Source organism: Salvia hispanica, chromosome 2 (assembly GCF_029641045.1).
Source record: "Salvia hispanica isolate PSC_SH4W2 chromosome 2, Shi_PSC_v1, whole genome shotgun sequence".
Lineage (NCBI taxonomy): Eukaryota > Viridiplantae > Streptophyta > Magnoliopsida > Lamiales > Lamiaceae > Salvia > Salvia hispanica.
The window spans coordinates 15319840-15341994 of NC_142693.1; the positions used below are offsets into that span (position 1 = coordinate 15319840).

The window sequence follows — 22155 nt, forward strand, 5'->3', positions numbered from 1 at the left end:
ACTCTCAATGCCCTTTTTTTTTAACCATTGGCCACACAATTAGTAATTACTCCACTTCTTAATCAACCTTTTAATTCCTGAAATAATCATGTTTGGTCTGAGGAAACATTTCCCATGGTTAACTCCTTGTAGGGGCTCTGAATATGACTAGACAGCACAAAAGTCACACCTTGATTTAAATGCCAAAACCAGTTTTCATATAAAAGAAAGAAGAAGATGAAATTATTACTCTGCATGGAAAGCTCCACCAAACTAGAGAAATTGATTTTTTTGGTACTAGTAGTTATGGCCAAGTCAAAAGAATCATTCTTACAAAAGTAAAAGTTCTCTTTCTCTTCTTGGAGCTTAAATCTAATCATCATTCATAAAAAGCCCATTAATTTCATTGAAAGCTGTCCAAACCGGTTTACTGGAAAAAGTTTGGACCTTCCTAAACAAATTGCTAACAACATTAATAATCCTACATCAAACCAAACCAAACCACCCCTTAATTTGCCTTGTAATAATATCCCCTTTTTGTACAAGCAAAACACATCCATCCCAACAACGAAAACGTGTCACTAAACATCCGCAGCCCAGGCGGAGAAGAGCGGCACCTGGGCCCGCATTGGGCCGGCCGCAGGGATCCATGCGGCCGCGCCCTCGCCCCCAGTGGGGCAGGGGAAAAACTTGTTAGGCAGGGCAGGAAATTGGATGGGAAGCACATTGTTCCGGTCCGGGCTGCCCTCCCTCGAGCTGGCAAGGGACGAGGGCGCGGACATCTTCCCCGCCTCGCCATTAGGCAGCGCCACTCTCCACTCACACTCCTTGGCCACAACAACCGCATTATTGTCGTTCGAAGAAACGACAATCTCTTTGTTCCGTCGCGCCATTTCCCCGGGGAGAAGGCCGTTGCTCTCCATGATCCTCTCCACGTCGTAGCGCGTGATGTCGAAGTTCGTCACCGCATTCACGCCTCTAAACTTGATGGCCGCGACGTCGTACGCCTCCGCAGCCTCCTCCTGCGTACCTATGGATAACAAAATCACACAACAATAAGTTTGAAGAAGAGAATGAAGTAATGATTTTCAAATTGCAACTCACTGAATGTGCCGAGATAGAGATCCTTGTTGCCGGCGACGCGGCCGATGCGGGCTTGCCAGCGGCCGTGTTGATGATGTCTGCTAAATAACAATACACATTTCAAGAACACCAAATTAACAAGTTGAGCCAAAACAGGACATGTCTAGACCTTGTGACTCCTCTGTAGATGGAAGCTCCCCTAGAGAAGCCACTGCTCTTCCTCCGGAGATGAGCAACGTATTCTTGCCGGCTCATGTTCTTCATTTCCTCCAGCTGTTGTTGGTAATTCTCCAACTGCGATGTGATTCGTTAGTAAAAGAAAGATAACGTAAAAAGTGAAGAGAGACAGACCGGAAAATTGATGTGTGTGGAGGGTCCCCAGTACTTGAGTGCGGCCAAATCATAAGCCCGGGCCGCTTTTTCTTCCATATCATACCCTCCTGAATTGCCAAACACGAATCACACTCCATAACAAGAAACAGCATTTCCAATAACAATTTAGTAAACTCATTTTACCAAGGTAAACTGCTCGTCCGCATCGCCCCCACACCAATTTGATTGCCAATAAAATAGGATACAAGTGAGTCACCTGATTATCAGTAATCATATACTAATAGAATTTAATAAAATACATGACACTAACCTTGCCTTCCCTTCCTGCTCTGCCCTTCTTTCTTGCAACTGTTGTCCCATAAATGAGCTTCGTATCTCCCAGTCCATCGATGTCTGATTTTGCACCCTTCTTATTAGTATGGTTTTTGAGGAGAAGAAAGGGGGTTAATTACTTAATTGAATTACCTGGTGACGCCTCTGTACTGAGAGGTTCTCTGGCCGAATGTGTCAATGGATTTGCGGTGAACGATCTGCTTCTGATCGACTTTGTCCTGCCCTCTTTTCTTGACGACAACAGGGGCGGTGACGCAGCTGGACTGCGTGCCGGGGCTCATGGAAAGGCTCAGAGTCTGCAGCTCATTATACGCCTCTCCGCCAGATATTTGGTCAGCGTGGTCAGGCTCCTTGTGCGGCGGCGGGGGCGCGTAGTAAAGTGGATACTCCTGGAGGTGAAGGTGGTCGGAGCTGAGGGGTTGGGTGTTGGCGTGGTAGTACATGCTGTCGAGGCTCAGCGCCATTCCTCCTTGGTAGTGATGGGGATGGCCCGCCCCGAAGAAATCCTCCAGCTTCGGAGCTGTAGGCAATGCAATAACACATTCATCATTATACAAATAAATGGAAGCAGGGATTGATTGAGATTTGAGAAAGGTGCCTTGTGGCTGGGAGCGGTTGATGGCCTCCATCAAGCAAAGGGAGCCGTCGGATTTGAGAGGCATGACGGTTAAGTGGGAGTAGACGTCGCCGTCAACGCCGTAGCAGAAGCCCGGGTAGTTGAAGTTGATGGGGGCGGGAGTGGAGACGGCGTTAGAGGAGGGGTGTTGCTGGTCGTCCATGCTTGGAGCTGAGAGAGAGAATCCCAACCAATTGCTGTTGTTGTTGTTGTTGTTACTTTCATCGCCCATGTTTGGTTGTTTAGATGGAGCAAGGAAGCATGTCAATGATTGGAAACGAATACACTAATGATGTTATATTATGTGGGAGGTGTGTTTTGTTTTATAGGAGCAGAAGAAGGAGAGACGAAATCTAAGCCAAAATCCAACAGTCTGTGTATCTTTTGCTTTTGTTTTGTATCTCTACGTAAAGAGAACAAAGCAAGGCCCTTTAAACTAAACAAAAAGAATGAGTTCCAGCAAGCAATGCTGGGCATCGTTCCAGCATTCCATTGGGATCCGTGCTTGAGAAAGACATTTTCTTTTACTTTTATCCCCCACTCATATATATCTTCACATAAATATACATGTACTACACATTTATTCAATTTACACCATACCTTGCTCACATATTCAATTTTATCAAATCCATTCAAAACCTGAAAACCTCCTTGTGATTAGGACTTCCTTCTTTGGATAACTCACTCGTATAAAATCCATTTCTAACATGGTATCAAAATGGACTCAAGTGGAAGTCTGATGATCATCCCGCCCGACACATTGTGGGGTATATTGGTTTCCCTTATTGTTTCACTTCGACAAAATAGTGATCTGGCTCTTCTATAAATCAGCAGATAACCCTCCCAACTTATAAGGCCGTTTAAGAGGATGAATAACTCATTTCTAACAGAATCCATCGATTCTTCAAAATCATGCTCGGCTCACAGTTTATGCTACTAAAAACTCTTTTCTCACCAACACACGCTCTTACGTTCACTTTTGTCTTGCTTTTATTCTTCTGGTGAATCTGTTTCACCCTTTGTGGTTGTGGTCTGATTCAGTTTTATCCTTTTATTACTGGTATTAATGTGTTTCTGTGATATTTCATTATGTTGTGCTCTCTGTGAGTGTGAGTGTGAGTGTGAGTGTGAGTGCAATATATGGTTTGCCGCACTTCTGTTTAATGTGTCACAATCATGTAAGTATATTTGTTTATTGGCATGTAATTGTTGCAATAAATATAATACGGAGTATTAAAATATTTTGCTGGTTGATTTGAATTTGGTGTAGTAACAGGGACGAAAATAGGAAATACTATTACATTTAGACATGCATGTATCTTATCTAAAACATAATTAATTCATGAATTGAAGAATCGGGCAGCCAAAATTTAATGTAGTATGATATAACTTGAGCCATTTCTCCAGCAGTCCCCAGTCCCCACTTGAAATCCCGCAAGCCCCCCAACAAATAAAATCTCACTTCTCTATTATTATGTGTATGATTTACTTTTTTTTCTACACTTTCTATATCTGGAAATCTTTCTATAGCTCACTGTTTTCATCCCTCAATTATAAAATACTCCACTAGCTAGTACTTCTACTATTTTATAGTCGCATTTTTTTGAAATTAATAACTTAGATGCTACTACCAATTTTCATTCTTGAATTATAGTACTAGTATATGAGTAAATTGCATGCAGACAAAATAATTTGTAAACATAAAAGAATCTAGATAGGTATAAAGAAAATTTGGCAATAATGTAAGCAATTTAGTTTGTGTGGATACCTTTGGTTATGATACTTTATAAGGCGGTCCTGACACAATTAAGGATACAATGAAAATTGGCTCCTTTATCTATGATCACAAAAACCAAATGTAAGAATCACAATAAAAATAAATTACTACTATAAGACTCTCTTTACATTTAGCAGAGTGTACACGACGTTACATCGTTGCGCGATCGAGTATAAAAATTCTAGAATTTATTTGAATTTTGATCAAAAATAGGATATTTGCCTACAAATTAAAAAAAAAATCGTTAATTCTGATTTTACATATATATTAACTTTATGACTTACCTATGCAGTCCTATATATTAGTAGATACTATCAATTATAACAACGACAAATAAATAAAGGTAAGTTTTTTGTTTGTGATTTGGATAGAATTTAAAATGTAGGGATTTAGAAAAAATTAATATATTTAGTTTAGACAAGAAACACTATATATGTGTATATTCTAGGAGCTACTACACAGACTAAGTGGCTAGGATTCGTTGCATGGCAAAGGCTAAATGGTGTCGTCTAGAAAATAAAGTGTTGATAGAATTCCAGAAAAGTGCATGACCTATCCATGTTCAGCGTTACAGAAATTCAGAAAATATGTGTAAGAGTTTTTCTTTTTTAATTTTAATTTTTAAAAAAATTAAAGAAAGGAGAGTAGTGGTTTGACTGGAAAATGCATGCCTGTGCTTTTTTGAAGTTTTATGGCAGTAAAGAAAGGTGTGTTGTATAGTATTGTACCTTTGTGAAGAGTAAGAGCCAATATTTGAACTGCACACTATCCAAATATGGTTATTGAGCAGTTCCCAATTCTTAAATAACTTTTGTACATTGTGTTGCATTATGTCTCCAAAATTAATATATTTATTTATTTTGGTACGTACGGTTGGACTATCCATTTATTGTTCATTGACAGTGTGGGAAGTCGACAATAATGTATTGCCATTTTCAAACTGATCTCACTAATTGGGATGGGAGTGGAAAGATGTGGTATACCATTTTCCAAGTTAATGAAAAATAGAAAATATTTTGAAGGCTCAAACCTAGTTGGAGAGATGTTATGATTGGCTAATTTACATTAAATTGACTATGGAATTGATTTAATAATTGTCATATTTTAAACGAGGTATGGACCTTCACTGTAAGCTTTTAGAAGTCTGCTTTGCTCTCATGTTCTCTGCACTATGTACCTTTTTTTACTCTTTGATTTAAATTATACATCTTGTACCGAAAACAGGCTCCAAAATTGTCAAGAAAAGAAGCTCCCACAAGAGAGAGAGTTTATTTTTTCCCACATGTAAAATAGCGTGTTTGAAATCAATGGTACTACTAGTATTTATAATTTGGGAAATCATGGCGAAGCAACTTCGGAAATGTTGGAACGAGGAAACACATAATCAGTTGATAAGATGTTTCTCCTTTATTTGATAAGATTGAGTCATCACGAGGTAGATAAAGAACAATTATTGATCGATCATCTTCAAAAAAATTGAAAATAAAGGTCTAAATATTAGGGTGATGAGATAGCATCAAATGAGAGGAAGAAATTGATGATGGTGACCTGCAACATTTAGATCAGGTTGTGAGTTTGGATGGAGAATGAATGAAACATCAATTACGAAATTTTTTAACTACCAATGATTTGGACAAAATTTTATCGGTGTATGTCATAATTGCCATAATTTTCTTGATTAAACATCACACGAGCTGTGTGTCTCTAATTAATAAAAAAAATTATTTTTCAATTTAATGGTCAAACCGATCGGTTTTCACGATTTACAACGATCCGACTGTCAATGATTTTTCTAATTAAATCAACGTATCAATTCTAAGTTGGATTTATTTGATTTATTAATCACTAGTTAAAAATTTTTAGTACATGCAAAGACAATATTAAAGCATGGATCCACCCATTTATTTAAAATTAATAGTCCTATATATTTTTTTGGAAATTTTTTTATATTAAGCATAATATATCTACATGCACCATTATCATTTAAAGAAGTCAGCCGTATATATATACTCCAACTAATACTGGTATACATTTATTTGAAATACCAATAGTGCGATCTCCTCTCTATAATAATGAGGTGTATAGTTCTAACTTCATCGTTTGTCTACCAAAAAAAATTCATATTATATATTTTCGTACAAACGATTAAATTAAAAATAAGGAGCAAACTAATACTCTTTGAGGGAAAATAAGATAAAGCGCAAAGGATAATGTTGTGATGGGAAAGCAACGAGACAATCAAACTATTAAAATAATGAAAGCACCAACTCAGCCAGGTTAGATTTTATAGATAGGAAAATAAACTTGATTCAAACAAGTTAGTTTGGACTTAGGATGGCATTTATAAAGGTTGAAAGGTTAACACATGCACGTGTCTATCATACAGTATAAAATAGGAGTATTAATCAATCAATTAATGACTACTATAACTTTTCTTGTCGACATCGACCCAGGATAGAAAAATAAAATAAACCTATGGTCCTATTAATACGTTGCTATTCATAAAGATAAATAATACTTACGCGAAAATGGAGGAGTTTTTTTTCGCCACTCAATTTAGGAAAAATTGAAATAAGTTAGTTAAATAAATGAAGAATAAAATAGGAAACGAAAAAAGATAGAGAGATAAAAAACAGAATAAAGTAGGAGAGAATAAAGTAAGTGATAGTCAAAATGTTGACTTTTACTACTAAAAATGAAAATAACTCTACTATTACCAAAATGACAAAATGACTCCACTACTATGGAGCGAAGTACTACTCCACATGTGGGAATGGTGATTTACAAAACAAGGTTAGATACAGTAAAAAAAAGTCGTCGCAGACCTTAAGAAGGTAGAAGCAATGCAACGATTGTCATTAGCAATAAATGGATGACATACGGAGATCCAAAGTGAAAGGACATAATCATTCGGGGTGGTTGCGGACAACTCCACTTGGATCCACTATCGATGTAGGACGAATAGAGACATTAGGACGACACAAAAATTAATGCATATTTAGTAAGGTAAGAGATATGATGAGAATGGTAGTTAAAATAGTATTAGTTGATAGTACGACTCATGTAATGTAATGATAAGAGTATAGTGATATAAATTGTAAATAAATTGATATATATGAGTATGAATTGGGGGGAATTTTGCATAAATTGAAATGCGATATTTTCATGGGACAGATAAAAATGGAAATTGATTCTACTTTATATTTTTATGTGACATGGAGAATATATATTAATAAAGATATTAATAATTTTTTCGATTTATAGTGTTACTTGAGAATTACTCCTATTAAATAAGTGTATGACATTATTGACTTATGTAATTTAATAATAGTGGTCCAATTTATATATCATGAGCAAAATGACGTTGGGGATTTATCAATAAAATAAAGCATGGTTTATTTGTGCCACGTCAGTTCCAAAACATGTGGGAGTCTGGGTAATGCAATCCCAAGAAATTCGAAAAGAAAAAGAAGAATACGTTGGCATTCATAAACTTCATTCTGAACAACACCATTTTACAAATTTTTATTGGAAAACAAACATTAATCACTTTAGCAATCATAACAAAATAATTGTCTATTTTGTCTTTTCGAAAATTAATCATTAATCGTCCATTTTTTTCAGTTGTGAATAATGGTGCGAATTCTCAAAACAGTCCAATGATAATGATGTCAAATAAACAAGGAGTATTTTAGTTCGAATTCAAAGATCATTTTAGAGTGCATGCAGTATATAGTAAATAAAATTATAAATTTCAAAGTTTGTAATTTTTGCAATTATCTAATTCGTCTCATTTTCGGCTAAACTGACGAGAGCAATTCAATTCATGAGATACTCTCCTTATTAAGATATCGGTTATTTCACTAATTTCTTACTAACTTGCAGTAATATAATGTGTTTTTATATCCCTTTCATATGTTGAATTACCACAAACTTAATTAAAAAACCACTTAAGACAACGGACTAGGTCAAAATCGATTAATTTTCAACAATATCCTCAAAATTATTTTTTAGAACAAATATCTTGTCAATTAATCAAGACATCAATTATAAAATAATTAAACTGCAATAAGTTTCCAACCATTTAGTCAATAACTTTGCGGGCGTCCATGAGGATATATTTAAGTTATTGTTTAAATTCTATAATTCAATACAATAAATTCTATACAACTTTGGTGAAAATTGACTACTAAAAGTATTCAAAATGGAAATGAATATTTGATGAAATTTCAATTTCCTATGCATTAATACAAATTTGTTAACGCCTCTTAACTTTGCATAGTTGGAATACAAGTTTATGTTACCAAACCAAATTAAATTGAATAACTTAATCGATTATATGAGATGTCGTTAGGTTTCTGAATTTATTGCAGCCATAAGCTGTGGTTTGTTTAATGGCACTATGGGTATACTGCTGCTTCTATATATAGTCAAGCTATACTTAAATATTCAGGCAATGCAGTCGACATATAAGATACCATATTTATTTGTTGGGATTGACAAATTGAACCTGCTTGGAATATACTTTCCATATTTGACTATGTAATTGTTTATATAGCCATCATGATAAATTAATAACTATACTGATGCCACAAATTACTCAATATTTATTTCAATTTGAAGCTATCACGCAATGTTTTATAATGTACTCCACTTTGTACATAATTATTTGTAAATTACTAAAATAGAGATGGCATGTCAAGATATAAAAAAAAGAAAGAAATAATTACTCATGAACTTAAGCTTCAGACGATACAAGGCTCACAAGTCTGTATGAGATCATTCTGATTACTTTAGACGATACAAGGCCCACAAGTATTTGATGATTCTCATAAATAATGGTAACACTACAATAAAAAAATCGTTTAAGACATTTTTTAATGCAGTTAAGGATGTTAATTTGTGTTTCTAAATATACCACTAACATTTCAAAACATGTCCTTATTATTGATATCCCAACTAAAATTAGAGGACGCAAATAGAAGTGTCCTAAAATAGCAGAAGATGAAATTACTTTGTTATTAATTTAGGAACGCTTTCTTTTGCATTTTAAATTGTTGTTATTTCTTAAAATTTCCAACTTAAATAATTGCATCTCGATTTTTGTATCCTTAAAAACAAGTTTTTTAAGGTGTGATTTGTTAAATGACATACGAGAAAATGGTTAGAACTCGGACGTGGTATGCCTAGCACCAAATGAGCTATGCTTAGACCTCAATTAGTTTTATCTTTCAAGCTTCAAATGAAATGATATCCGTAAGTCAAAGAAGATTGACCAGACTCTAGATGAGATGATGCTTATAATTCAGTTATGCTCTTTCAAGCTTCAAACGAGATAATACTCAAACATCTGATATAGTCTTTCGAGATCATGATATAAAAAAGTGCTCAAAGTCTAATGGCTTATTAGATATTTTTTTTTATTTATAAATAACATGAAACTACCCCATTACCCTTGCTCGTATGCCCCTCCGGCCCCCGAAATTAAGTCCGAACCCAACAGTTGAGCCCCGAGGCTCCTACGCGCCTCGGTCGGTGCTCCAAACCCACAATTTATCCAACCATGGAATGACATTTGTCACCAAAGTTCTCTACCCAAATTGTCTTAAATTCTCCGTGGGTGTAGTAACTTGTAAATTGGAACATACCCATAATATCAATGGTTAAATTGGTTAGAAGACGAGGTAAAATTGGAAGTGCGTCATAAATTAATTATAAAAAAACAATAAATGAGACAAGAGAAAATTATAAAAAAACAATAAATGAGACAAGAGAAGTGATGTAATAGGGAATTCAGAAAATCCAAACAAGATCTAATGCGATCACAGCGATAGCCAACACGAGTCAACTGTGTAGGAAAAGTGTATACTACAGAAAGCAACCTAACTCAGATGTCTGTGAGAGCAAAACCCCTTTAGTTTTGCCTCCCTTTTCTAGAGAGAGAAATTACTACCCTGCATTAAAGTTGCCTTTATTTAAAACTCTCATGCCAATTCTCAATAGTACTATTCTCTCTCATCTGAATTGTCACGCTCCGAAGCATGAGTGTCATGTCATATTCACCCTTCAAGTAGATTCTGTATATCTACAAACAAACCCAACTTGTTGATTGATTTCATTATAATTGAATTTATATCTTGTGCAATATTGAATATTCCCACTAATTAAAACCCTAATATCACATCCATCTAAAATTGATGCAACTGAACTGGGCATAGGTACTTGATGAATCTATTTCAATTTCAGTTGATATTTGATCTACAATGTCTAAATCTCATTTGATTAAGTGTGGAGTACTCAATTATTGGCAAATTGCTTATGATGATTATCATGTTTGACATCATATAACCCCCAAAGTTAACAAATTAAGGAAAATACAGGATAAATGAAAAAAGAGTAATTTTTGCATGGGGAACTTAAGACTGGTAGCTTATGAATATACAAAACATCATAAACAGAAAAAGTTGCTACAAGTAGTAGAGAAGGCAGACCTACAAAACATGCTTTTAAGGCATCCCAAGACAGCACAAAAATACCCAGGCAATCCTAGGGTTCATCTTAGGCCTGCTAGAAAGCTTCAAGACAAACAAAATTTTAAAAATACAGTATATGAAAAGAAAAAGGTTGTATTGGAAAATTGAAAAGGAGTGAGAGAGAGATATTATGAGAAAACATTTAATTCAACTGCAAACAGTAGCAGTAGGGTTTTAGTTTGAGAGATAAATCCAAATGGTTATTCACAGGGAAGGGTGCCTTTCATGTCTGCTAATATATTCTGGACCATGACATGAGTTGAGGTTGATTTGCCACATAATATGTTGTTGCTCATTTATACTCCTTCCATCCCATCTTTATTAATTGAGTCGTTTTTCTATTTTGAAAATTTCCAAGATAATTGAGTCATTTTTTTAATTAAAAATTAACATACTCTTTTGCTCTCTTATCTCTCTCATAGCATCTTCAATAATTTACATTAAATTCAAACCTATTTTAGAGTAAATGTCACATCAAATATGATTTTACCCCAATTATGAGACTAATTTTTTAGTATCATTAAAGCTAATTACTTATGTCATTTTAGGTTTTAGTAGACCATTTAGATAGACTTAATTTATTCACGAATCAATATCCATTTAACTCATTATTCTTAATCTTCGTATCCAAAAGAAATGTCTCAATTAGTAACAAGGAAAGTATAGAGTATTTTTCAAGAAAAAAAAACATACTCCCTCCATCCCACTTTAGGAGTCCCGGTTGAGTTCGGCACGGGTATTAAGAAATGTAAAGGAAAGTTGGTGAAAAAAGATAGTGGAATGTGAGTCCTACTTTTTTATATTAATTTTATATTAAAATGTGAGTGGAAAAAGGTTAGTGGAATGTGGGGCCTAATACCATTTATGGAATATTTCAACCGGGACTCCTAGAAATAGTAAACCGGGACTCCTAAAGTGAGACGGGGAGAGTATATTTTTTTTATTTTCGAATGCATGATAAAATTTTGTCGAATGTTCTGAAAATGACAAAATCCAATGGCTTTAACTCATTTCCATTGTTGACGATATTTTGGAGGCTGGTGGGAAATTCTCGATAAAAGATCTTTAGTGGATCGAAATTTGGTGGGTATATCTTCGGCTCTTTATTTTTTTCTATTGCCCTTTTTGTTGGGTTGACAATTGTAGGTAGGGTCGAACATAATTCTCAGAACGTCGAAAATCGAATACAATTAATTAAAGGCTTTTAGATTAGAATATGGTTCAGTTAATAAGTAATTCGTTTTTTATCCGATTCCATTCATTTAAGTTTTCACATAAAATCATTACCCAAATCCAAATGTTTTGACATAAAATTATGAAATACGTACTATATTAACTAATTTGGTATAGTTTTGGATCTAACACATTCGATAGACCGAACAAATTACCAAATACCAATTACACTCTCCGTCGAATAATAATATGTGTACCATTGTTCCATTTCTTAAACCTAAGTCAACATGAGACAAATATTACTGGAAACATGTAGCATATTCCATTTTCACATCTCTTACATAACCACTACAAATTTGCAAATATATCAGAAATTAATTTTCAAGTTTATAGTGAAAATAAAGGTAAATTTTAAACAATATATAACACGTAGGCCCGCGGCAGAATTTTTCATCGTGGAATAATTAAGTGAGAGTAGATCCAAATTTCATTAGTTTTCTGTCTATTTTTGAAGTTGCAAGACAAACCAAAATTTAACAAAACTTCATAGTTTTTTCCGACAATCTCTAAAACAAATAATATGCTATATAGTTTTTTTAATTATCACTTAATAATTGTACTATAGAAAACAAAATAATTATGAGGATTTCTAGTTTCTAAGTTTCGTTGATCAATTGCGCGTGACAACAAGTCTATTTCTTTTATCCACAAAGCCAAATGCTTAAACTCCTTATAAGGGAACTACAAGCTTAGCTAGCAGAGTACGATCTAGAAAATCAAACAAAGCAAAACATGTTTACTATCCTACACTAAAACAAACACAAGAGCAACATAACAAGAGATATAAAATGTAGTCTAAGCCCCTGGTCACAATCAAGACCAAGACCAAACCAAGTCAAGATTTGCATAGGCTCACATAAGTAGGAGAGAATAGCAAAACAAGCACAACAAAGATGCAAACAAGTCAAAATATGTCATATCCAATCACAATCGAACAACAGATCGGGTTAATGATTAATTATTGATTGGTTCGCAGATCCAGGTTAGATTTTCGGAAATAAACTGAAAATGAAAGAGTTTGTTCCAATAATTGTCACGCCTAATTTTTCATGAATTTATTGATAAACGAAAACTCTTATGAATTAAAGACCTTTTCTTAATTTCCTTTTTCAGTCTCACACAAAAACACCATATCTATATCCAAAGGCGCTTTGCCAATAGACTTCAAAAATTCTATGGTATTTAAGATTTGGAGATATTTATAATTTGGCCCCCCATATTTAGGGGCCCAAATAGAATTGTAAATGATTTGAGTTACTTCTGAGCATGGGCTTTATAATATGTTCGGAAATTTATGGGCCACATTGGTCCAAATTTAGTAGTTGCTATTATAAAGCTCAATTCTTGTAGGCTTGTAGCAAACTAAGCACCGCTTTTTTTTTTCTTTTTCCTTGAATAAAGAAGACATGAATATTAAAGGCGAGACATTTTATTTATGTCTATATATTGTGAGAGAAAAATATTTGTTTGAGTATCTTTGAGAGGACAAATAAAATATTCTTGGTCCACCATACCAATCTTAACAATGTCGAAAAGTGAAGATGGAAAATTAATTATAAACAACTACTCCTTAATTATTCCTGTTAGTATATGCACGCCAACTAAAATGGAGTACTTGTTTTCTACGTTGCTTCTAATTTGCATATAGTACATTTCAACTCAAAATAGCTATTATTATGGAGTAATTATTTTCTCCATTACTTATGTAGTTATGTTTCCGAATAAACAAGTGTTAGTACTACAACTTAAACCGAAGAAGTTTCTAAAACAACTTTATCAAATGAATAAAACAACACATAAAATAGTTGTAAAAATGTTCCAATTCAAATATTTGACATCCTAAAATTTGAAGCGGTCGATCTGCAGATATCAATGTTTCTTGAGCTATAATTTTTAAACCATATTATATTTGATATTAATTTATAAATTAAAACTACCATTTAATTGGTCAGAGGAATACATAATTACCTAAATTAGAAAATTAGAAAATATACATAAAAATCCAATCTAGTGTGTTTTCATAACAGGAATAGGAATTTCTGGTGAAGTGCGTTTGAAGATAAATAAAAATAAAAATAACCTAAAATTGTTCAAATAAAAATATCGTCATATTTTATGATTAGTCACGTGGGTGTGAGCTGGACCCTCCGACAATAGATATCCATGTAAAACTTGGAAGCTCGTGCAAATCAAATTACACAAATACCCTCAATTGAAATGGATTTCTTACGCAAAGGAATCGGAAATCACACAAATACCCTCAACGGAAAATGCATTTCTTAAGCCAAGGGGAAAACCGGAAGTCAACAAAATTTTATTGCAAGCTACATTTGCTATAAGAAGTGGCATATAGAGTAGCACCAACTTTTTTAATATGTCCGATCATTCAAATTGCAAGTTGGGGTTGCTTTTCAATATTCAATCTTAATTGTAAATTACAACAAAAATACATTTTCACAAATAATTCAATAAAACAAATGAGTAAGACGTAGGAGTACTCTATGATAATATTATTTTGAGTGAGCTATAAAATGGTCCTTGGACGATGAGATTATCTCGTCCATAATCTCTATACTTTAAAAATATCGTCAGACATCTCTGGACTAAGAGTTTATATTGAAATTGGTCATTTTAGCTATTTTTGTTCCAAAAATGCCCTTTTGAGCATTTGAGTAATTTCGTCTTTTCACATTTTAACTGTTTCAATATGATATTATTTCAATAATGTACTAAATCTGATATTATTTTAAAATTATCTTCTTCTTCCCTCTTTTATTTTTCACTTTATTTTTTTTATTTCAATATTAAATTTAAGTTTATGAGACGGAGGAAGTACTTATTTGGCAGTGATTGTACATCTTCTATACGTACATATAGTATATAAGTAGATGATTTTCTTTCTTCATGAGGTTTATTACGAGAGTGAATTGCAAATTTCTTCATATGATATGAAACCCCTATCAATCAATACATTTGGATGCACATTGCATTCATATTTATTACTAAATCCCAATACCTATTAATGGGAAAAAAAACTCTTGGATGCAATGAAGGTAAAGGAATACATGTTTTTCACAAATTTGAAGTGATGTTAACCAAAAGAATCCCAATCTATGGATACAATCTATTAAATACTAATGAATAGTCAAAAGAGATAATTTAACAATTATGTATCGGTTGCAAAATGTCGACCTGCCTCGCTAGATGACACGTGCATTACCAAATCTGTGACTCCAATATAAAATGACATGGATACTACATAATTTAAAATAAAATACAAACTTAATCATAATTTTCTAAATAATAGTATATGATGAACTCCTTCGTCACACTGCCGTGTGGCGTTGCTTGTGGTATAATAAGCCAGAATGCCCAAACACTTCAATGTTTAGTAGAAAAACAATTAAAGTTTTAACATTAAAATTTAAGATCAACATTCAAACTTCATACAATCTAATTTTGATTTAGCGTATCCAAACATATTCTAAATAAAAAAAAAATTATATACTATGATATTTTAATCAATTCTTTTGCCAATCTTTTCCTTATAACAATTCCTAACTACGTTAAATAAAATTTATAATTAAAGTAGAAATATCCATAAAAATGTTACCACTAAATAAATCAAAATACTTCTTGACAAAACCATCATTTGTTAATCATTTAGTTAAATTTGAAACTACAATATTGTCAATATAAATGAATTTTGATAACGAGTAACTATAGATGACTTCACGTGCTCCATCAAATCGACCATTGAATAATTTTATAATTTAAAATTTATTTAATACTCACTCAAAATCATTATATTGAAATTGGTAAAAGTGAGTAATCCGATCCCTTGTCACCACATTGAAATCTGATATGAGTACAGAATGATTTTTTGATAAAATGAGAGAAGAAGTTGAAAGGATTTTATAGAGAAAATAAGACCGTACATGAAAATCTAGATGCATAAAAAGATGCAATAGAGTAGAAACAATGAATACTCAATTTTGTCCTTGGCAATGCATATTGATATCACAACTACTTTTCTTGGCTTATTCTAAGTGGGGTGTGATTGTAGAAAGAAAGGTCGTAAACATTTTAAATGCGCATTTATTGTGTTTGGACTGAATTTATGGGACATTACTAACATGATATGGCTCGGATGTTGAAACCCAATCTCGTCGTGTTTTTTTCGTCCCATAACTACGAGAATTCTCTCCATTTCCTTACAACTCTATCTCATGTCTCCCAATTTTTTAACAATATAATTCTTCTTTAATTTGAAGTTGATGTTTTGTCTTTGGCGCGCGGATCTCCTTCGGGCGTTCGCAGGCAAGTAGCATGGGTCAAACTCGGCCCGACCATGTGGTCTATTTTTTAAGGACGGAGAGAGTAATTTTTATTAAAGATAACTATCAATTATGCAACAAATACTTTTGATAAGTGATATGTATATGGTTAAATCGAAACCGTCGTCGGTTCAGGTTGGGATGGGCCAATCCATCCAACAACTCTAACTAGGACTATATGATGCAAAAGCTCATCATTTTTAGACACAAGGGCAAGAAAACATTTGCAACAATAAGAATTGAGGCTCATGGGTATTGTAGCACGGCGTCATGAATGTCAACCTATGCGTCATGAATATCAACCTTTATCGTTGCTTGCCTTTTAATACCATTGATCCAATTTTCTTTCAGAGCGAATCTCATGCGATCAATATATCTAGAACATTTTGAGACATTGTAACTTTCTTGAATTAACACTTCCATTTCTTCTGATTTCAAGGACAATTATACATTACACTTATAATTTAAATTAAGAATTATTTAGAATTTGTTTATTACTTAAAACTTTTAAATTTATTATTATTTCATTGTTAGATCAATATGAATTCAAATGTTCTTTTTTCTTTTACTTATTACTTACATTATTTTGTATTTTCACATTTTATTTTCATAGTATTAATTCACTGTATACAATTTATTATCTTCAACACAAAACTAAAAAATGTGACCATTAAATTGGAAATGGAATATGAGAAAATCAATAGTTGCTCGTTCAAAATCAGAATCGTGAATTTATTTGTCTGATTTGCATGGTTCAAAATTTCAAATCTTGGAACTAGAACTGAAACCGTCGATTTTGTAAACGGCGACATCACTATTATTTCCATACAGGTGGACATCACTAATTTTAGTACCAAGAAATGTTGCTTTTAATTGATCGATGATTATCTTAATTAACTTGGAGATATTGTGACAAATGATATTTAGTAAGTTTAATTAAATGATATTTTAGTTAGTTATGAAAAAGTCCATTTTCCCTGGGAAAAGAGTACTACTACAATTTTACATTTTGAAGTAATATTTTTTAAATATATAAAAGGATGATGATAGTAGTATGATATTTCCATCAAAATCCATGCAAATTCATCATGTGAATGCAAGTGTACAACAACGAAATTGAATCAACATGGTTCTGGTCCTTCAGAAATTAAATGCAATATGCATGTATTTATATTTTAGACCACCTAGCCAAGGTGATGATCATATAGTACTATTCGTGTTTGAGAAAGAGTTGTGTCAAAATTGGATTTTGCATTTAAATTGTTTGGTGTATGTAAATTGAGTCATGCAATAATACTTACATATGTGTCAAAATTGGATTTTTTCTTATGTGAATGTTTTGATATGTTTTTATTTCTTTATTTCAATTGCCTATTATAAATTATGCATTTTTAGTCTTTACTATTTAATTTTTTATTGTTTCCTATTATAAATAATTTTTGTAATCTAAAATTAGAATTAAAAATAAGAAATGATTAGTACAACAGGTAAATATTACTATAATGTTTATTTCTCAATACAGAACAATGTTAATGATATCCTATTGCTTTATGTGTGCTCATTCCCTTTAGATGGAGTCTCAATTTATAAAGAAGATAAATACTTTCTTAAAATACCATATTTGTGTGCATTAAGTCCTTTATTCCTGTACCATATTTGTAATCAAATCATTAAAGATATTTAAGCAAAACCCAGAATTCAATAGATTTAGTGTTGCCATTTTCCCAGATGAATTTCTCTCCCTTTTCCTCACACAACACTCTATATAAATAAAAATTGAAAACAAAATTAGTACTCCACTGTGTCTCTATCTCTCTTTACAATTTTTGGCTTTCCACAGAAATTGCTTGAGATGAACTCATGCTGTGGTGTGGGGATAACCCTATAAACTCCTTCCTTTCTCACCAAAAATGGATTTTGGGGTGCTGAGCCACAAGCAAAATGCAGGCTCTCTGCCTTCACATGAAAACGCCCATGGATCTGTGAACCAAACATCTCAGGATTGCTGGAAATCGCACAAATTACTCAAGCCTGATTTCTCCCCCAAGATGGCCTCTGACGCTTTCGGGAGATCCAATCTCTGGCCTCCGCCGCCCGGCGACGGCCACAAGATGCTCTCCTTCTCGTCTCCGGCGCCGCCGCCTGATGCTGCCGCCTCCGCCAGGAGCATCGCCTTCTCGATTTGCCAGGATCAGGCCAATGCTGGGAATGGAGGTATGCCCATTTTTGTTTTTTCTTAAAAAGATGCTAAATTTGTGAACGGTTTAGTTGAATGTTTTGATTTGAGTGTTTTATTCGTTTTCACTGTTTAATCTGAGATTTGGGTTTTAGGCTGTAATTTTGGCATTACACGGCTTCACTGATGCAACATTAGATTCCGTTTGGTTAAGATATTTTTTGGGTAAACATATTTTTTTTTTTACTTTTTCCCCTCAGATATCTGTTGACTTGTAACTATCTGTTTTAGGGCTCAACTAAATTCTAGTTTTAGATTATGAGTTGAAGTTGAAGTTGACATTGGAAATGAAGATGTAGTATATATATGCTTACATTGGAGTTTTTAGGGATTGAAAGGGGTGTTTACTCCATTTTTGTTGGAAGTGGCAGAACAATTCAATTTTTTGATGGTTTGTTGATGATTGATTTCAGGAAGCGGGTTTCGTGGGAGTTTTTCGAGATTGAAAGGGCCGTTTACTCCTTCACAATGGATGGATCTGGAACACCAGGCTTTGATCTATAAACACATTGTTGCTAATGTGCCTGTCCCTTCCAACTTGCTCGTCCCTCTCAAGAGATCCCTCTACTCATATGGATCACCTGCTTCTTACGCCTCCAATTTTCGTATGTTTCTTTGTCGTCTTCTTGACATCGGTTTTGGAATTCAGTTATGATCCTTGTGTTTTCTTGATATGCATTGATCATTTTGTGAAGAAGCTTGTCTGATAGTTGGTGTATTGTTTTACCCACATCAAGTTAAGATATGGTTTAAGTATCACCTATTGACTTGATGTCTGCACATTGAGTGATCTTTGTTCCGTGATTACAAATGTAGACCCCTTATTGTATCGGCGTTGAGGAGTTGTTGGCAGGGACCAACGTGAGGATGATGGGGCCTTTAAGAGTAAAAACATAAGACAAAACAACATTGAAAAATGTCATTTTGTTTTATGTGGCATGTTTTGATGGTCACGTCATCCTCCGTTTGTCCACATTTCTTGAAGATCAGGCCATAACTGATAGTTAACTCTCGAGTTCTTCGTATTAGAAGTAATTAATAATGTAAAGGCCACATATATTATGGCATTAGTATATTTGGAGTTTTGGGCTCACACTTTATGTATTTGGTTGTGCAGTAGGGTGGGGTGGATTCCATCTAGGCTTCTCTGGCAGCAATGATCCTGAGCCGGGAAGGTGTAGGAGAACAGATGGGAAGAAATGGCGGTGCTCGAGAGATGCTGTCCCTGATCAGAAATACTGTGAAAGGCACATTAATAGGGGCCGCCACCGTTCAAGAAAGCCTGTGGAAGGCCACACTGGCCACGCTGTCTCTGGATCCGCTGCATCAAAGGTGGCATCGGTTGCTTCTTCCTCATCAGCATCGGCGATGTCCACCAGCAATGTGTCCAACAGCCTCAGTGCGATGCAACATCAACTTAATTCCCTGCAGCCCAATGCTGCTTCGGCCGACCATCTTGTTAGCAGGTGGATTATTATAATTAGTTTATATCTTTTTTTTTGTTGTTCTAAAACAAAATACGACTTATTGGCAGAGCTCAAGACGTCCGGGGCCTCTCCTTGCTCCCTCCAACGATTGGTGCAAAGTCTAAAGATGCCCCGTACACCCTTCAAAAGCAGCACTTTCCGTTTGAAGAATCATCCCACTTGGAGTTTGGGAGTGTCTCCTCCGATTGCCTTCTCAATCCTTCAGAAAAGATATCCTACATGAACGGCAGTAACTCGGATTCTTTCAACACGAAAGATGCAAACAACAGCCAACATCCAGTTCACCATTTTATCGATGATTGGCCAAAGTATCATCAGTCGGATCGTGCCTCTGGTTCGTGGCCGGAAGAACTGAAATCCGACTGGACCCAACTGTCAATGTCCATCCCTATTGCTCCAGATTTCTCATCTTCCACTGGCTCACCCACAAACGAGAAATCCACTCTCTCGACTTTAAGGCTCTCTCACGAGGTTGACCCTATCCGTATGAGCCTGGGAGTGAGTCACGATCTTGGCCAGCCGGTTGAAAAGGAATCACCGTGGTCTCCTATTGTTTGGGGGAACTCGATGGGAGGACCACTAGGGGAGGTGTTAACAAGCTCAACTAGTGGAGGTGCAGGCGCGAGTTTCTCATCCGTGAAGCTGGGATCGTCCCCCACCGGTGTTCTGCAGAAATCCACCTTGGTTTCCCTCTCAAACAGTAGCTCCGGGGGAAGTCCGACCAATGCTGGCAACAAGGCTCTTTGCAATGAAATGCCCGGCTCCGCCCTCATCACCTGTGCAACCATTCAGTCTCTGTAGGCTGAGAATGGCGTCGTGGAAAGGCAAGACGAGTTTCGAATAAGAAGGGGCCAAGGCAAATTAAGGTGGTAATACAACAATATTTTGTTTGCGGATGTATGTCTGGCTTATTGAACGAGTGTTTTGTGTTTTTTTTTTTTTTTTTTTACTATTTCTCTTCATGCTTAATGAACGCTGAACTTAGTGCTGCTTCGTAATTTGGTTTATGTAATATTTATGTTTTTTCATGTAACCTTTGTATCATCCAACTTGGTTTGATGTTGATGATATATACTACTCTTATCATAATTATATATATATGTGCTTCAGTTTTACTATGACTTTGTTTTTTTCTGTAATAAATGGGAAAATATATATTGGATTGGATTGGATTGGATTGTAAGTATAGTAGTATAGTTTTATTTTGAGGTGGTTGTAAACATCATTTTTGGTCAACACACTTTGCATATACATTCTTATACAAGAATTTATTCCCCTTTGCGGAAGAACAAAGAATAGTCCTTACCTATGTTGATTTTATGAATATAGTAGTAGTGTTCTGTTTCCAGTTTTGGACAAGAGTGGACAAGTGTTTTATGTTGGTTTGATTGTAAGGCTGTCAAGAGAGGAAATTTCGATCAACTTTACTTGGGTATTCGTTGGGGCAAAAGAATTTGGAATGAATGTTTAAATTCATAGTATGATAATATTTAAATACTCTCTTCTGCTCATTATTCGCAACACATTTATTTTTAAATCATTCCAAATAACATAGGGCGGCGAATGGGATATAAAATTGTAAAGTTAAAAAGAAACAATTGGTTGGGAAGCTCTCTTAAGTCCATCAAATAAAATGAACTCCCTCTTCCCGTTAAGAACATAAACTTCAACGGGGTATGAATTTTAATGCACAATTGATAAAATAAATAAATAATAATAATAAAAAAAATAATTAAAATATTATTAATAGAGAATGAATCTTATCTTATTAAATGAAAAAAAGTAGGCCTGTAAACCCGAAATCTCAAAAATATCATACCCAATATCCGACCCTATGTGAATTCGGGTACCCTAATACCCGGTGCGGGTATCCGAACCTAACTAATCGGGTACCCATAAACCCGAAATTAGTATATTTCAAATTTATTCTTTTATATAAATTATATTGTGATGAGAATAGAAATTATTAAAAATAACATAATAATACTATTATTAAAAGTCTAAACTTCAATTATAATGCTTTAGCTCTCTCTAGATTATGATTCTATGACTATATATGCATATAATAGACATTAAACAAATATACACTACTTAATTTTAAAATAAAGAAATTTTTTACATAAATCTACATGTGATTAAATAAATTTACCCCAGATTTATCCTATGGGCCATAGGCCCTATACTAAATAAAAATATTTATCCAAATAC

At 34.3% G+C, this 22155-nt stretch overlaps 2 protein-coding genes across 2 annotated transcripts; one reads left to right on the forward strand and one right to left on the reverse strand.

Moving 5' to 3' along the window:
- Positions 1-361: 361 nt before the first annotated feature.
- On the reverse strand, positions 362-2826 carry ANT (Integrase-type DNA-binding superfamily protein). The gene is made up of 8 exons (XM_048099852.2): positions 2327-2826; positions 1861-2248; positions 1706-1788; positions 1579-1587; positions 1414-1502; positions 1232-1356; positions 1084-1160; positions 362-1009 (listed from the first exon to the last, which is right to left on the reverse strand). The coding sequence occupies exons 1-8, from the start codon at positions 2574-2576 to the stop codon at positions 561-563; spliced, it is 1470 nt and encodes a 489-aa protein (XP_047955809.1). The 5' UTR covers positions 2577-2826; the 3' UTR covers positions 362-560.
- Positions 2827-17927: 15101 nt separating this feature from the next.
- LOC125202703 (growth-regulating factor 1-like) lies at positions 17928-21065 on the forward strand. The gene is made up of 4 exons (XM_048101150.2): positions 17928-18438; positions 18874-19065; positions 19578-19926; positions 19995-21065. The coding sequence occupies exons 1-4, from the start codon at positions 18135-18137 to the stop codon at positions 20746-20748; spliced, it is 1599 nt and encodes a 532-aa protein (XP_047957107.1). The 5' UTR covers positions 17928-18134; the 3' UTR covers positions 20749-21065.
- The last annotated feature ends 1090 nt before the right edge of the window (positions 21066-22155 follow it).

Coding starts and splice junctions, on each gene's coding strand:
- ANT (XM_048099852.2), bottom strand. CDS start 2,576: ATGGGCGATGAAAGTAACAACAACAACAACAACAGCAATTGGTTGGGA. Junction 1,789..1,860: donor CAGTACAGAGGCGTCACCAG/GTAATTCAATTA, acceptor GTGCAAAATCAG/ACATCGATGGACTGGGAGAT. Junction 1,357..1,413: donor CCACACACATCAATTTTCCG/GTCTGTCTCTCT, acceptor ATCACATCGCAG/TTGGAGAATTACCAACAACA.
- LOC125202703 (XM_048101150.2), top strand. CDS start 18,135: ATGGATTTTGGGGTGCTGAGCCACAAGCAAAATGCAGGCTCTCTGCCT. Junction 18,439..18,873: donor GGCCAATGCTGGGAATGGAG/GTATGCCCATTT, acceptor GATTGATTTCAG/GAAGCGGGTTTCGTGGGAGT. Junction 19,066..19,577: donor TTCTTACGCCTCCAATTTTC/GTATGTTTCTTT, acceptor TTGGTTGTGCAG/TAGGGTGGGGTGGATTCCAT.